The sequence below is a fragment of the Elaeis guineensis genome, chromosome 3 (assembly GCF_000442705.2).
Source record: "Elaeis guineensis isolate ETL-2024a chromosome 3, EG11, whole genome shotgun sequence".
Classification (NCBI taxonomy): domain Eukaryota; kingdom Viridiplantae; phylum Streptophyta; class Magnoliopsida; order Arecales; family Arecaceae; genus Elaeis; species Elaeis guineensis.
In genome coordinates this window covers 101,486,875-101,504,745 of record NC_025995.2, presented here as the reverse complement: position 1 = coordinate 101,504,745, position 17,871 = coordinate 101,486,875, and the positions used below count along the sequence as shown (strand labels likewise).

The 17,871-nt window shown below is 38.1% G+C and overlaps 2 protein-coding genes across 2 annotated transcripts; both read left to right on the top strand.

Moving 5' to 3' along the window:
• The first annotated feature begins 795 nt into the window (after positions 1-795).
• On the top strand, positions 796-17,376 carry LOC105041385 (probable inactive heme oxygenase 2, chloroplastic). The gene is made up of 5 exons (XM_010918348.3): positions 796-1,324; positions 8,110-8,333; positions 9,327-9,434; positions 9,553-12,132; positions 16,808-17,376. The coding sequence occupies exons 1-4, from the start codon at positions 859-861 to the stop codon at positions 9,643-9,645; spliced, it is 891 nt and encodes a 296-aa protein (XP_010916650.1). The 5' UTR covers positions 796-858; the 3' UTR covers positions 9,646-12,132; positions 16,808-17,376.
• LOC105041386 (uncharacterized protein At5g64816) lies at positions 16,849-17,376 on the top strand. The gene has a single exon (XM_019848999.3). It carries the CDS (start codon positions 16,849-16,851, stop codon positions 17,227-17,229), a length of 381 nt encoding a protein of 126 aa, XP_019704558.1. The 3' UTR covers positions 17,230-17,376.
• Positions 17,377-17,871: the final 495 nt, after the last annotated feature.

Below are 17,871 nucleotides of genomic sequence, written 5' to 3'. Positions count from 1 at the left end.
TTAAGACCTGCATCAAGTGGCATGTTTTAAGCTTACATAATTTGGTCTGAAGGTATTTGAAAACTTCATGGGAGAGGACGGTATGAGAAGGGTTTATAAAGTGGATTCATGGACAGAGATGAGAACCACCTTGCAACTAACTTCTTAGAAGCATGTATTCTTTGTGATCAGCTTCAGCATTTAGCCAGATCCTGTGCACCTACATACAAGTTTCTGAAATTGCTATCAAGAATACTGTGCCCGTGATGCATCATGAATGCCTGAGAGTTGATTTCCTAGTTGATAGGACTACTGACTGAATTCCAGTCCAGCCAGAGGGGCATGGAGCTGAAGCCATCCTCTCCCAAATTAATTTGAAATAATTTTCAATTTTATTTGATTCATGAACAAAATTAAAATTAAAATAAAAAATAATTAAAATCATGTTGATCAAATTTTTTAAAATATTTAGTTGATATCTGAAGGTCGAAATAAAAATTTAAATTTTTTAAAAAAATTAAAATCAAAATATAAATAAATTAAATTATTTTTATTTTATCAAAAAATTAGAATTAAAATGAGATACCTTCTAACTAAATGGTCGGAACAGAAGTCCTGACAGCCCATTAGACCTACTGTATTATTAGTAAACCTAAAACCATGCATCTTTGCGCCGAGACAGCATCTTAGTCGCATCAGCTCCAACAGACCTTTAGGGCATGACCTCAATAATAAATCTTTATTTTTCTTATATATATATATATATATATATATATATATATATATATATATATGGTAATACTTTAATGCATTTTTTTCAATAACAAGAGAAAGATCGAACCCTCGCCATCTCCGGCGAAGCGAAGGAGAAAGGAATCAATGTTGTCCTTTGGCGCAGCAGCACCATCTTCTTTGAGGCTGTTGGAAAACCCCCGCTTTCCCTGCACCACTCCCCCACCATCCCCAAATCTTTCCTTCAACCCAAAGAACCCCCGCTTCTCCTTCTCCTGTTCCTGCTCGTCCTCCTCCTCTCCCTCGTTTTCCCCCCCTTCTGCTCCTCCCTCTCCATCCGCCCCTCCCGTGACGAAGAAGAGGGTGAGGTACCGCAAGCTCCACCCGGGGGAGAGCGAGGGCATCGTCGAGGAGATGAGGTTCGTCGCCATGAGGCTCCGGAGCACCCCCACCGGTGGCGACGAGAAGGCGGAGGGGGAGGGAGAGCTCGAGCCGGGTGGCGGCAGGGACACCTGGCAGCCGAGCATGGAGGGATTCCTCAAGTACTTGGTCGACAGCAAGCTCGTCTTCGACACCGTTGAGCGCATCGTGGACGAGTCAACCGATGTCGCCTGTGAGCTTCCCTTCTCCTTCCGCCTTCCTCCTTTCCTGCACTTCTTTTTGATTTCTCTCTCTTCCTGTTTTATGTCGTCATTTGTGCTTTTTAAGAATTGGGGAGTAGTAATTTCTATAAAATTTAACAATTCCATGTACATTTATGTCACAGTATGTCTGTGCGTCAACCATGTTTCTCCGCTATATCTTAGCAAACAATTTTAGGTGCATCCACAATTTTTCCACGCATATTACATCTTAATTTTGTTCAATTCTACGTGTACGAATCAAAAATGTATTCCTTTGCAATTTTTCCATTTGAAGATGACTTTGTTTTCTTCGTCTTAGAGATTTCTATTCACCTCCAAAAGAGCTGCATGAGAGAAGAAAGTTTGGATAGGCTGGATGAGATTCTATTAGAGTAAATAATTGCTAGATAATTTGGATAGTGGTGCGGACACCAGAGCCATCAAAAATCGGCAACATAATTTAAGGCTATACTTGGATTTGTCCACGTCACCTTTGGAGCCACCACTCTCCACATGCCAAGAGAAGAAATATGCAAGCCAGCATGTGCCGTGCTCATGCCAAGTTGTGTCAAGCATCAAGCACCCACATGGAATTCCATTTTTTCTTTAGAATTCCTTAAGAGTTCTTGGCTACTTACTTATTTTGTTGAAGGCTGATTTCTTTCCTATGGTAGATTATAATGCTTTACTTTTTTGTGGAGGGTTGATTTTTTTTCTTGTAAAAATAAGAGATTCCTAAACAAATAGAACCCTTAGAGTCCTATATAAATCCTTGTATCTTTCATGAAAGAAAAACAATGAATGATTTTACAAACTCCACAAATACTTGTGTCAATCGCTCCGAGAGGGAGAGAGTGTGAGACCCAAAATCGCCCCACAAGGGGAGGGTGTGAGGCCCACTTTCTATCATATTCCTTCTACTTAAGATTCAGTGTTCCTACGACTTTGATCGACTCCACCATCTACCCACGCAAGCCTATTCCGTCAAGAGAAGATCTGTCTCCTCCAGAATTTTCATCTGTCGTGCTGAGAGGAGTGATTTCTTATTCTACAGATCATATGCTGTCAAGGACCTTCGTTCCTTAACAGTTGATCTTTGATTTTTTTTTTTAATCCGATGTTGGTAAAGACCTAGTTCTTTATCGATGGATCTGTTTGGTTAAAAGATTAAGAGCCCTAATCAGAGTAGTTTCTTAACTACCACGATCCGGATTCTTATCATCTTCTTGGATTTTCTCACGGGTTTAATGTTTTATTTTCTCTCGTTCCATTCTTATTTCTTTTTTTGCATTTACTCGTGAGCATGTTTAATTTCTGCTATCTGTTTATGAAATTTTCTATTGCTAATTGTTTACTGATCTCTCGAATGGCATTCGTCTGTATCATTTAGATTGATCTCGCTTTAGTCTCGTATCAATCAATCACGCCTCCTGAGCAGAGTATAGGCAACTATACTGTCTGTCCTGGGAACAATGAGCCCCTGGCCGGACGTGATTTGTTGTTGATGAACAGAAGAGAGCTTGATTATTAGGATTAATTTTCTTTTTAGGATTGTCCCGCATCAATTTGGTATCAGAGCAGGTTGATTAGGGCTTTAGTTTAAATTCAGCAATTTAAATTTTCGCAAGTTAAATTTTTGCACTCTAAATTTCGTACTTTACTTTCAAGCATTTTAATTTTTTATTGCACTTTATTTCTGCATCTTAGAGTTGCATGACCACTAGATCAGGTACCTGGTACCAACATCCTACTTTCCCACCCAACACCAATATGGATCCCAATATAGCAGCCATCATTAATGCTCTGACTGAAAAGTTTGATGACATGAAAAATTTTATGAAAGCCATGGATGAGAGAATAGTGGTATTAGAAGAAGCTAGGCAGAAACAACCTGAACCTGAGTCTCCCCGACTACCTATAGGACAAAGAGATAGGAATCTAGAACTTGATCGACCTATAAGGGCACGTCCGCACCATAACCAGTTCGATCAAGATGAGCATATTCTTAAGAATGTGAAAGTCGAAGCCCCAAGTTTTGATGGTTGTCTAGATCCGAGAGAGTACCTAGATTGGGAATCAGGTATGGACCACTATTTTGGATGGTACGAAATGTCTGAAGCAAGGAGAGTTAGGTTTGCTAGGATGAAATTGGTGAGGCAAGCCCGACTTTATTGGGAAAGTGTTGAACGTCTTCTCAATCAGAGAAGACAAGATCCGATAGAAACTTGGGATGAGATGAAAGAAAAACTCAGAGAGAAGTACCTCCCCACCTCTTACCAACAAAGACTTTTAGATCAATGGCAGAGACTTACTCAAGGGAATAGATCAGTCACCGAGTATATCACGAGATTTGATGAATACCTCATGAGATGTGGAGTAGCCGAAGATAGAGTTGTTACCTTATCTAGATTTAGAGCTGGATTACGAGAGGATATTCAGCGTGAGCTCTTTCTGCGAGAGGTAACCACGTTGGAACAAGCTTATCAACTTGTCTTAGATTTTGAAAGATTTTCTAGATATTCGACTCCCCATCGTCCTGAACCCAACCGAGTAATCCCTTCTGGATCGAGACCTAATATTAATCAAACTCCTAGTAACGGACCTCCACTTACAAATCCTATTGAGAGAAAAGAAGATAAAGGAAAAGAAGCTATAGGAGAGTTATCAAAAGGAAGTAGTTCTCGATCTCATTGCTTCAAGTGCCATGGTTACGGTCACTTTGCTGCACAATGCCCCAACCGATCATTATGCGTAGAAGAATTAGAAGGAGAAACTTTAGAAAATATTGAGGAGGAAGTTTATGAAGCTGATCCAGATTTAGCCGAGCAATTTGAGAGTACTGAGGACATCCTAGGTTATGCCACACCTGAGTCAGACCTTAGGCTTGGAGTCGTTAGGTATGTCCTAGCCCAAACTAAGAAAAGTGAAGACTGGCGTAGGACCTCTATTTTTCATACCTTCATAAAATTTGGCGATAAAATTTGTAAGGTAATCATTGATAGTGATAGCTGTATCAACGCCATTTCCACCGACACGGTTAAGCGATTAGGATTAACTCCTGTAGATCATCCCAGTCCATACCGTGTGTCTTGGATTGATTCCTCCTCTATTCCCATCAAATTTAGATGCCGTGTGCCCATCCAGCTTCATTCCTATCAGGATCATGTGTGGTGCGATGTCTTACCCATGGAAGTCGAAAGTATCATATTAGGTCGGCCTTGGTTATTCGACAATGATGTTACGATTTATGGCCGTACCAACTCCTGCAGCTTTACTCATCAAGGTAAAAAGATCACGATTAATCCTTCCCCACCTAAGGCTACTAATAGAAAGATAGGCGATGGACCAAAAGAAAATCTTAAGAAGAAAAGCCTCAATCTGATAGGTGCTAAAGAATTAGAGACGATCATGAGTGAAGGATCACCAGTTTGGATGCTTGTTGCTAGAGAAGTTCGTGAGGATTCTAAGGTGGATTATCCTAAGGAAGTAGCTAGCCTTCTTACTGAGTTTCATGATGTCTTTCCTGAGGATCTTTCAGATTACTTACCGTCTATGAGAAACATTCAACATGCCATTAATTTAGTTCCTGGGTCTACCCTACCCAACTTGCCCCACTATAGGTTGAACCCTAATGAGCATACCGAGCTACAAAGACAAGTTGGAGAGCTGATAAAAAAAGGATTTGTGAGGGAGAGTTTGAGTCCTTTTGAAGTAGTTCATGGATATCAACTTAGAAAATCAATAGACCTCATCCCACTACCCATGCATGCTAGGATTTTCGAATCTACAGAGTCATTTGCACAGCATGTCAAGAGTCTGCATAAAGAGATCAGTAAAAAAATTAGTATGAGTAATAAAGTTTATAAACAGAATGCAGATTCTCATCGACGTGTTCAAGAGTTTGCAGAGGGAGACTATGTGATGGTTCGATTGAGGCCTGAACGGTTTTCCCTCGAAACCGTGAAGAAGTTACATGCCCGAGGAGCAGGTCCATTTAAGATCATAAAGAAAATCGGATCAAATGCGTATGTTGTAGACCTACCTTCTGATTTTGGAATTAGCTCTACTTTTAACATTACAGCTCTTGTCGCCTATAAAAAAAACCAACTCGGATACCTAGTGAGCCATTTGAGCCTGAACCAACCTTTGAGAACGAACCTATCCCTGAGTGTCCACCAGCCAAAATGTCAGCAAAACACGATCAGATTGAGAAAATTTTGGATGAGCAGATCCTTTCCACCCGGAGTCGAGGCTATCAACGGTATCTGGTCAGATGGCGAGGTCGACCGGAGTCTGAAGATACCTGGATCACTCGAGAAGAGCTGCAACGCATTGATCCCGATCTACTTGAGCGTCACCAGAGCGGAATCGACCCACACTCGACAGGGTCGAGTTTTTCCCACCCCGGGAGAATTGGTGCGGACACCAGAGCCATCAAAAATCGGCAACATAATTTAAGGCTATACTTGGATTTGTCCATGTCACCTTTGGAGCCACCACTCTCCACATGCCAAGAGAAGAAATATGCATGCCAGCATGTGCCGTGCTCATGCCAAGTTGTGTCAAGCATCAAGCACCCACATGGAATTCCATTTCTTCTTTAGAATTCCTTAAGAGTTCTTGGCTACTTACTTATTTTGTTGAAGGCTGATTTCTTTCCTATGGTAGATTATAATGCTTTACTTTTTTGTAGAGGGTTGATTTTTTTCCTTGTAAAAATAAGAGATTCCTAAACAAATAGGACCCTTAGAGTCCTATATAAATCCTTGTATCTTTCATGAAAGAAAAACAATGAATGATTTTACAAACTCCACAAATACTTGTGTCAATCGCTCCGAGAGGGAGAGGGTGTGAGACCCAAAATCGCCCCACAAGGGGAGGGTGTGAGGCCCACTTTCTATCATATTCCTTCTATTTAAGATTCAGTGTTCCTACGACTTTGATCGACTCCACCATCTACCCACGCAAGCCTATTCCGTCAAGAGAAGATCTGTCTCCTCCAGAATTTTCATCTGTCGTGCTGAGAGGAGTGATTTCTTATTCTACAGATCATATGCTGTCAAGGACCTTCGTTCCTTAACAGTTGATCTTTGATTTTTTTTTTTAATCCGATGTTGGTAAAGACCTAGTTCTTTATCGATGGATCTGTTTGGTTAAAAGATTAAGAGCCCTAATCAGAGTAGTTTCTTAACTACCACGATCCGGATTCTTATCATCTTCTTGGATTTTCTCACGGGTTTAATGTTTTATTTTCTCTCGTTCCATTCTTATTTCTTTTTTTGCATTTACTCGTGAGCATGTTTAATTTCTGCTATCTGTTTATGAAATTTTCTATTGCTAATTGTTTACTGATCTCTCGAATGGCATTCGTCTGTATCATTTAGATTGATCTCGCTTTAGTCTCGTATCAATCAATCACGCCTCCTGAGCAGAGTATAGGCAACTATACTGTCTGTCCTGGGAATAATGAGCCCCTAGCCGGACGTGATTTGTTGTTGATGAACAGAAGAGAGCTTGATTATTAGGATTAATTTTCTTTTTAGGATTGTCCCGCATCAGATAGGATTTCTTGGTTTTGGTTTTTGTTTTTTTTCTCTCATAAATGATTCTTTTCAGTAGTCCCTAGGATAAACCATAAGCTAGACTGGTGTATATTTGTAGTCTCAGCTAAAGGTAGGTATATAAAGGTCTAGATCAGGAAGTAAGAGAAGGAATGAAATGGAAGGAACAAGCTATGGAAAAACTTAACAAGTAAGGAAAAAAAATTTATCCGAAAGGATTTTTTTTTGCATTTCAAGTCAATTTTCTTAATGGAATATAGGGTTAGATGACAGGCGGCACACTTATAGCAATCCATTTGCACCTCTGATTATAAAATACCAGTAACATGGATACCTGTTTGCTCAGTTGTAGTGTCAATATTATATTAAGTTACATGTTATGCTAGTTTTTTAGAATCTGCACTGCATTAAGTGTTTTTAGCGAAAATCTCAGAAGCCATAGTGTTCAACTGACTTGTTAAACGTGCATTTAAGTAACATCTCATAAGTTCTGGGGAGACTACTGAAATTTCTTTAATTGTGGACATGAACACAGGTTTCCCACGGACTGCTGAACAGCCTACTGGCTTAAATCTTTTTTGGCATCTGATTACATCACAGGGGTAGAAAGACTGATGTTAAACATGTAGACTTTGTAATCATTCAAAAAATGGCTACTTTAAGGGCATTCACATCTAGATGCAGATTTTTTTTGCCTTTAAGAAGCTGATTGCGTACACACTTAGTTGGGAAGAACTCTTAAGGGGTTTGAAAGTGGTTCATCTCAAGGAATCCCCTCATTGAAACTTCATGAGTAAAATCTTTGTGCATCATAACTATCAGCGGGGGTATGGTTTCTAATTGATATATTTATTGTAGTTTAGACGTTGGACAGATGGAAGTGGAATTGTAATAGCACATTATTTTTTGCTGCAAAAACTGAAGAGATGATTGGTTTAAAGGTTATGCATTCGATATAGTTGAAAAATTGTGTGAACATCACTACATGTATTAGCTTGTATGTTAAACCAGATTTGAACATGTATGCAGAAGATAAAGTGGGAAAATTAAAATTGTTTATTTGAAATATTCCATGCACTTTTATGAAGCATTTGCAAAGGTGCTAAAGAAGACAGAAACAGAAATATGCTAAATGAACAGTATGCTCTTATCAAGCATGAAGGCAATGAGCATAAGAAGAACTGGTGTATAATTTCTTTACAATGTTTCTACAGATGTTTACTTCAGAAGAACTGGTTTGGAGCGATCGGCAAGTCTTTCAAAAGATTTAGAGTGGTTCAGACAACAAGATCTTGTGATTCCAGAACCAAGTGCTCCTGGAATTACTTATTCTACTTATCTTAAAGAACTGGCCGAGAGAAGTGCACCATCCTTCTTATGCCATTTGTACAACATATATTTTGCACATATCTCAGGTGGCCAAGAAATAGGTAAAAAGGTATCCTAGCAATCCATTTTTAAAAGTAATATAATCCTGCATGGTTTGATTGATGCAATGTTCATTACATGGTTTCAAGCTTTCACTAGAACTTCGACATTCAAATCAAAACCAAGGTTGCTTCTGGGATTTTAGCCAAAACTGACTTCTGGAACTGCTTGTGTCGTATATGGACAATTTTTTTTTTTTTTTGGAAAAAAAAAACTCTTCTTTTCTTTGAATTCCATGGGGCATTTTCTGAAGATCAAACCTAGATTTTAAGAGTTTTTAAAAGATCTAGAAACTTAGCTTTGATGTGAAAATAAATTATTTGGCATAGGTCTGGCTCTTCCAGAGTTGCATCTCTTTGACATGCATATTTTAGATCTTAATCAAAAAAATGATAAATATTTTCTTAAATGATGTCAAACATGATTGTAAAACTTTTTTTTTTCATTTTTATCTACAGTTCTTTGATTTTTCGGTATGAAATCACCAAAGTGATATGATTAAAGATCTAAACAATACAATACATTCTAAATGATGTCTATAATACTTTCTCGACTTTTTCTTTTTCTTGCATTTGTAATTTTTAACATTTTTAATCCTTTGAATTAATTTTTATAAGTGGCGGCCCTAAGTAGGAATGCTTAGCAAATGAGAATTCATAAACTTGGCTTCAAAAAAGTTTGGACAAGTCTTGATGGTTTTAGTTGTGGTTTTGGCTGAAAATGGAGCCATACCAGTGAAAACCACTAAACTATTGAAATTATAACTTGTTTGGCCTAGTAGTTGAAACCTAGTCTGCAAACCTTGATTTTATGGGAACTCCAACCACATATGATTTTGATTTTTGAACAGGTGGATGAGATAATTACTGTCATGTACTAAATTCTGAAATATTGATATGTTTTGTATAACGTAAGGTTGGATTTCTTGGAAAATATTTATAAAAAGTGATAGGGGATTCTCCTACTTATCTGAACTTCAGATCTTTGAATTCCTGGTTTTTAGGTTTGTGAGAAGCTTTTGGAAGGAAAGGAACTTGAATTCTACAAATGGGATGGGAATGTACAAGAATCATTGAAAGATGTGAGGGAGAATCTGAACGAGCTGGGACAGGTAAAAATCAGTTACACCATTTAGTGTTATTACTTGCATTGGCATGAATTCAAATTTAGCTTCAAAGTTTGTTCATAAAGTAACTAAATATTTTGGATTGTATATTTCATTGATGCAGCATTGGACCCGGGATGAAAAGAACAGATGCCTAAGAGAAGCAGCAAAGTCATTCCGCTTTTTGGGACAAATTGTCCGCTTGATCATTCTGTAGCAATTTCTGCATTCCATCCTGACCGACTCTTACTGGTTAGAAGAAACCCTAGGCAAAACTAAAGTGCCAGGAAAGAAATGATGTAGAACCAATTTCATGTGTCTTTTTGACATCAGACTCACTATTGATTGTTTTTGTTGTGTCCATTATTTGAAGTCCATCAGTAATCAATTGGTATCATATATTCTTTCTAACAATCTTTATGCTCTTTCTGATCCTAAATGCTTTAAAATGGACTCAACTTGTGTTCTTTCTTCTTTCTTCTTCCCCTTTTATTGTCAAAGTTGGATGGTGCCTTCTTATAGTTTACTTGGCTAGCAGTTGAAGTGCTGGGCTGCAAAGCTGAAACATAGATCTTGGTATAGTCTTCGATGCACTTTAGAAATTGTAGTTATTCGATCAGTCTTAAGTTGAAAACAATTGGTGTATGTCTTGTTCTGTCTTTTAAGTAGATGTCCCTGTAACTCATATTGATTTTTAGGATTTTTTTTTTTTTTCCTCATCTCAAAACTTCTTTCATTTTGACCATTTTTTCGCCTTTCTCCCATTCATTGGCTCTTTAGTGTAGTTTTCTTCAGATCTTGGTCGACGGGAGAAAAATCATTCAGGTCCTCTTTGCTGGAGAGTGAATTTCAGAAGAAAGCTTCCGCTCCTGAATTATATAATTGGATTTGTAACCTGTGAAACAAGCCTCGCTGATATGCCAGTGTTCTTTGGAAATTCAAATGATCAAGATTTCTGATTACCGAGAAATGCTTTGATGAGCTAAGAATGGTATTTTCTGCTTGCTACTTATAAAGGTGGATTGCTTTTGACATAGTGATCTGATCCATCTTTCCTGGACATCAGAGCCTCTTTGCTTTTATTGAAATCAATGTTGAGTTAAACATCCGTAAAGGGCAAAAATTTATTCAGATTGTTTTGTTGAAATCCTCTTACAGTTGCCAGTTATAGTTGTGTTCTAAAACAAGCCAAATATGCTTGCCCTGTCGTTAACCATTCTCCTCAAAATTTGTCTTTGGCCTCAAGGCTCAAATAAACTATGCAACCTGTCATTGGTGGAGCTTTTGTGTTGGAACCAACAATTCCTGCCCGGCATTTCGTATAACATATTGGTAGTCATCGCATAAACTTTTAGTGATGGTGCAAACTGGCGTGGCTGGTAAATTTATTGGATGACGGATACTGCTGGATATTGGCCGGTGTTAGAATCCTGCCCTCATCTTGATTTCAGCTGGACTTCCTTATCATCTAGTTTTTCAACAAAAAAGAAAATACATATACATTTTATTCTGACATGACTTGGGAAATCATACTTGATATTAAACCAAATGAGCTATGCAATTCTAGGGTATTAGATACAGCTAGTTTCAGCTTACCAAGCCATCATATCATATTTCGTAAATGTTGCACTCACAATAACTCAAATCTTGGAGCACCTTGGGATTTACACAATGCTGTCAACAAAGTACAAGGATAGATTACCAAGAATGTGACTGTCCTGATTGCTTGGACCAACACAAGTAGCTCTTTAATCTCAACTTGTCTGCAACATGGACCGGGTGGACCATTGATGGATCAAGAACCTACAAAAAATTAATCTGGCTGCCGCGAAAACGAACCACGCACCAAAACATGGTCCTGACCCGTTTCCAAAGTCATGAAGCCTAATGCAACTTGGATTTCAAACTCAATCCTCCACCTGTATTATAATTACCCAAGCACTAATGCTTCTAGATGAAGTTTCTTCTTTATTCTTCTTCTCTTTTAAGAGAGAGAAGAGGGGTATGCAAAGCAGGAGAACTACTGGTTGCCAAGTAGAGATGGTTGCGACCAAGATTCATCTATCTCGATCATCACTTTCATATTGATATCATTTCGTTACAATAGCGATCTATATATCTAAGATGGTGAGATGTATTTAGTGTCGGTATGATGCAAGATTAGACATCGATTTGATATCAATACGATATATTTGATACAATATAATATCAATTAATACAGCAAATCTTCGTTGCGGTAATTTGAAAGAAGCTTTAATTGCCGTCTTTTGAAATATTTAGTTGGAGTGCTCTGACACAAACTTGGTTAGGTTGCACGGCTTTCAAACTTAGACTTGGGCTTTACCAAAAAAACAAAAAAACTTAGACTTGGGCTGAGCTGAATCAGGATCGACACTCAGGTACGAGCCTACTTTACTATGTGTGGCTCAGCACGCACCCAACTATTGTTAGGAGCTTTTACCAAAAAAACTATTGTTAGGAGCTCGGGGCTCAGGGCTTAGGGCTCGTTTGATCGGGATCGTCGTGCTTAATGAAATAGCCGCGGTTGCCTTGCAACCCTAGGGTTGGAACCTGGAGGGCAGGCAGAGTTTCGCAGCATGGAGTGATGCAGTGGGGGCATTTAAATGCGAAGATCGAGGCTGAGGAGGTCATTCTGCCGGACAACCTGTACGCGAGCGGCCCACCGTCTTTTCTTCCAGCGGCGGTACCATCTCTTCCCTAAACCCTTTATTTTTCGATATCTAATAAAATTTTCTTAGGTTGCTGGTAGGTTACAGAATCTTGAGTCGTCTCTATCTTTTTCATCAATGTATTTTCTTTATTTTTTTTATTATTTTAAGGTTTGAATTTTTTTCCCCACAACAAACTTCTGCTTCCGCTTGACGAAATAAACTAAATTTATCAATGTGTTTAGTGTGCCTCTAGAGGTTTAGGGGTTTTTTTTTTTTATTTTATTGTTTTGTTTTGGTTACAGTTCGGCCCTCGCTGATGCTTTTAGTATTCAAATTGGCATCATATTCTTTTCTCGACAAGTGGTCATCTGCCCACGCTCCATTGGTGTTCAAGGTTTGTGATCTCGGTTTTGGCTCAGGTGGCGAACTAGCTGGATCCAATATTGCATCAGTCTGTATCTTTGTTATATCATCGAATAAATTGACTTGCCAAAATGGGATTTCATTCTAGTTTTTATTTGATTTTTGCATTTTGTTTCAGTTGAATAAGTTTCCCATTTGAGATCTTATCATCATCCCTCTTTGTTAGATTCTTTTTAAGCCTTTTGGAGTGAGGAGGTTACTAGCTCGATATTTCTTCAAAAACAAATGAACATTCTATCACAAGCTTGTCTCTTGCCTAAGGTTGCCTTAGCTGAGAATTCAGCACCTGTTGTTGGTGAGGTTGCCAGCCGGTTATAGAACTTTCTGTCATACTTCCGTGGAGATTTCTTGCATTAGCATTGTACTCCGTAATCGATGCCATTTGGATGAGATAGTCATGGGTGATGATCGTGTAATCAAGCCATTACTTAGCATCAGCAAATAATGTAAATTTTGTTAATTTTTTATATCCCGGTTTTTATATCTTGTTGGGTCCAGTTGAAAACTGGAATAGTTGGTAATGAAGCATTTTTTATATTGTATGTTATGAACTATGAAGCAGTATATGGTAGACACATTCCAAATCTATTGCATGGGAGATGTGACATATTAACTTAGCTAAAATATCTGGAACTGCAAAGGAGTTCACTTCAGTAGGTGAGTGTTTGAGTTAATTAACATTTATCTGAGGATTGTAAGCTATTAAAATTTCTAGATAGTGATGCAAAAAAAAAATCACCATGGTTTCAGATACACATGGAAGACATTGTGGACTCCATGTTTAAGTTAGTGGTTAAGCTAGTATTTTAGGTCCACAAACAAGCTAAGCTAAAGCCAAGCATTAGGTTGCTTCTTTTTTGGTTTGACTCAGCTATGTCAAGGGGGTGCTCTATGTCAGCTTGAGCTTAAGTCAAGCTCAACAAGAGAGGCTTGACTGATGAAGTTATTCCGGAGCCCTGTCCAAGCCTTTGCTTATTTTGGAAGTTGACAATTATTCAAGCTCATCTTGTTCAGTAGTCAAGCATTTCAGTGTGGATTGATCCCAGTGGATTTCGGACTGAAGAAGATTGAACAGGTCTCTTAGTTAGCCAAGCCTTAAATTATGTATGATGACGTCTTAATTCATTTGAAGCCCTAAGTATGTTCTTTTAATAAGGAAATCCAGGCTAAGCTCTTAGTAATTTGTTCCTTTATTCAAAAAGAAAATCATGTTGTTTAGGCAAAGAAAGAAAAGACTCTAAAGCTTTAAGAATGCATCCTTCTGCCATGAAAATTGTTTTTGATTTACTCCTATGTGAAGGTAAACTAGCTACATGATGCACCTCTTTACTATGATTTATAGTATTACAAATATCACTTCTTATTTCTTTTTGTTTATTTTTTAGATTGGACCATGAGTGCAAAGGCCTTTTATGCTACATTGCTACCCGGTAATTTTTAGCTATTTGAAGTTTTAGGCTAATGTCTTCTTGAAACATAGTTTCCATAGTTATCGCAGAACTCTACACAGCTCTGTGGTAGGTGCTTGGTTTGCAAGGCACTAATTGAAGGCCTGAAGTCGTCTGATACTTGAATTAGTTGGGCGCTGCTTGCTTCTTGTGCTCATTCAAGCTGCTGGCTGAAGGATGAATTTCGTGGTCTATAACATGCTTAATATTTCATGCTTCAGACACCATGCCATCACCTTGATTTGCATCACAACACATGAGGTATACTTTAGGTGCCCTTATAGTATGGTCCTTTCTTGTCTCTGGGTTAGCCATGGAGCAGTCTCTGGTTTGGACCATGATGCTGCTTAGAAGTAGTTGGAGCACCTGTCAAATTGAGTTGGTTATGAACCAACAGAGATCAACTTGGTCACAAGCAGTCTGCCTTGCAGAGGACTCTGTATGTGAAAGCAAGCTCTTTCAGGTTGCTGCAAATGATGGGCCTCTTATATGGAGCACTAAAAGGCTAACGAGGTGATTAACATCCAAAACACCGACTGGAGTTGGAAGACCAATTTTCTGGTTTAAGAACTGTCGTGGACTATTATTAAGATTAAACATAAATTCAAAAAGAAGACCATACTGCAGAAGGAGAGGGAAAAATTAAGCTTCAGCCTGAGATCGGAAGATGGGTGGAAATCTTGCTAGATACAACAGCAACAAGACCTGGGTGTGCGAAGTCCTAGAGACTTTAAATTTTAAGAGATTGACATCAGATAGCCTTTGCTATAAAAAGGCATTGCAACCTTCCTCCTCCTCCTCCATAAGTTCAGGAGAGTTGAACCCTCTTCCTTTCCCCCATTCACAACCTTCTGAGTTGCCCTCAAGGACAATTAATTTAACTACATCTTTGCGGTAAGCTTAGCACTTACTTTGAGAGCTTGATCTCTTTCAAATTGGACTTTCTCGGGACTTGAGCTTAGTCCAAGTCAATTCAGCTTGACCCTAAGCCTTAAAAATCTTATTTATTAGAGAATTAAGTTTTAGAAGCTCGACTAGCAGCGATTTGTGAATGGTGATTGAGGGTGATTCTAATGATTTCTCTCAAGTGAGTCTTGGGTGCATGCTTACCTAACAGCACAATGAGAAATATCATGGTGGCATAGTCATGCAGTCAACCTAGTCATCTAGCTAGTTGAGTTTGATTAGTGATGTTCATTGTTTTCAAAGTTTAAAGGTCTAGACTTGATTTTTCTGAGGTATGTTGGTTCAATTGGACCTAACCAGCTCTCATCCAATACCACAAGATCCATACCCATCCACACCACATTCTTTCCTGTTTAGGGGACCCTATCCAACCAGTGGGCCTCAAATTTGGGCATGAATCAATTCCAAATCAAGTGCTAATTTGATCTGGCCCTACCTTACTTGCTTATGCCCCTAAACAAAACCTATTATTGTTTGCATTCTGGAAACCAGAAAAAGAAACAATGGTTCAACAAAAATCTTCCAATGGGTCAGTTGTAAAACAATATTCTGAGAGAAAATGATGGTAAATACACAATCCTATCTAGCAACTACTTCCCTCTGTTTTCCTGAAGTTTTTCTCATGAATTAAATTCCAAGACCTTATTTGACTGAGAAATGCATTTATCTGGTTCATTTTTGTGTCTAGGTGGCTGAACTCAAGGTAATTATCCTCTATCAAGTCTATATGGCCTAGTAGGACCGACCCGGCTCAACCCAGCCTGCTGACAACCAATGAGAGACTGTGGAATGGGCTAGCAGGTTGTGGAGAAAATTAGAGTCCGACGTTTTCCTTTCAAAAAAGCTCTTTTATTTACCTCCGGAGTAGGATCTTGATCTTAGCTACAAATGAACAACTGGGGAATACTGTATTTCCGGAAATTTTCTTTCCAAAAACTTTTTTTAACGAAGAATTTGCTATCTAATAATAAGACATAAACCATAGATGTGATTTGTAATCTCGGAATCAAAAACTCTTGCTTGATAATTTCGAATGTTTTAGTAGGGGCTATTGCAAAAATATCCAATATTTATCCATTTTCCCAAATAGGTCATATTTTTCTTCTTCGTTTTTCATTTGTTAAAATGGTCCAACTTATTCTTTACCTGATCATTATGCCCTGCACTAATAAATGGACAAGTAATACAGGTCAGGGCACATATGAAAATGCTCTTGTACTGATTATTGAAGCAGAGATAAAATTGTGTAATTACGTTTCAAAATGGACAGTTTCCACAGAAAAGGTTAGAACTGAGCCATTCTGCAAACACAAAATAAAGTAGATTTTCGTTGCCAAATTATACTCCAAAAACCGCAATCCATCGGTATGTAAGTTTTAGGTAGCTGCATTGAATTTGAACATCATTTATCTGAGAACCAATGTTAGGAATGAAAGCAGTGATTTCCATTGCATCATGCCATTTTCTGTTGTCATTTGAAAGATGACATCCTGCTAAAGGTGCGCATTCAGTTCATTGTTTGATGGACTTTGCTCCAGATGTTTAAAATATGTTAATTTGCATTTTTTTTTCTTTTTCTTAGGATATTTGCAATTTCTTGGTGAAACATTTTAATTTTGATCCTTTTTTTTTAGCAACTTTATTCAGGTGATAGTTACTGTTCGTGCAGTTTCCTAGATTCTCCAGATTGCTGGTTTTATCTCAAGGATATGCCATATTTAGGGTCTTTTATCATTATTTATTATAAATTTGATGCTTTTTGACTCTTTCAAAACTGGCTTCTTTTTATTGCCTTATACTTGGTAGAGAAATGGCAAAATAGCATTTCACTGATGTTTCGTTTTTTTTTTAATGCTCTTATATTGTCTAGTGAGAAGGGTGAAGGGGGGCAACTAAAGCAGTGTGATAGTAATGGTGGACCTTTGGTGGCCCTTGCTGGGTTTTGCCATTCCAGCAATTCTAACAGGCCAAGCCATTAGGGTGAAAAGGAGGCGTGCTGAGGAGCAGCGTCTTAAGAGTATTCGAGGGCGTGAGAAGAATTTAGATGAAATTTTTGTCTGTGAAAGGGTTTGTACTTCAAAAAGAATGTTGAAGAAGGTTGGTGCATTCTCAAAAGACCCGATTCCTGACACATGTGTTACTGTTTGTGGTGTTTCTGAGCTTGATGCTTGTGCCGATGCTTGTGCACGGACAGTTTGCGTTAACCAACACCAAGTGCCCAATTGGAATGATATCTGCCTGAAACGGTGCCAAAGTGAATGCCTAAAGTTGTCATCATCTTCGATTCACTAGACAACCTTTTGTTTTTATTAAACACCATTTAGGTTATTATCTCCATACACTATTTGCTTCATGTACAATAACTTATGTTACTTCATTGCACTTTCTTGTTACTTCTGAGTTATGGTTAATTTGTGCTTCTCATCTAGTTTCATTAAATATATATTGTGTTCTGATGGATTGAGTGAATTTTTGTTTTGATTTCATTGAACTATTTTGTGGTTTAACAGGTTCATAACTAGGATCTTTGTAGGGAGCCTGCAATATTATTGCTTTAGTAGTCAATGTGGACATGGATGTCACTATCAAGGCATCCCTGATATGGTTTATTGGGAAGTAACAGTAGTGTTGTCTAACAACATTTGTTTGAGGTATGGAAATTTTTTAGAGCCTGAACTTGATAGTTCTGTTGTATATGCTCTAAACCCAGTGTTGGAACCCCATGTCAAGCGATAGAAATTACAATGTGCTGTGATGAATACTGAATTTCTTCCTGTCAACTAACATTTTTGTTTTCCTTGAGTGAAGTTGGATTTTTGACGTTTCACCTGTCAATATATGATCATTGACTATTTTTCAGAAATTTATACTAGATTTTAAATGTGAGAACATTGTGAATTATCAATTTTTTTACAATAAGATCATGTAGTTTAC

Coding starts and splice junctions, on each gene's coding strand:
- LOC105041386 (XM_019848999.3), top strand. CDS start 16,849: ATGGTGGACCTTTGGTGGCCCTTGCTGGGTTTTGCCATTCCAGCAATT.
- LOC105041385 (XM_010918348.3), top strand. CDS start 859: ATGTTGTCCTTTGGCGCAGCAGCACCATCTTCTTTGAGGCTGTTGGAA. Junction 1,325..8,109: donor CGAGTCAACCGATGTCGCCT/GTGAGCTTCCCT, acceptor ATGTTTCTACAG/ATGTTTACTTCAGAAGAACT. Junction 9,435..9,552: donor ATCTGAACGAGCTGGGACAG/GTAAAAATCAGT, acceptor TCATTGATGCAG/CATTGGACCCGGGATGAAAA.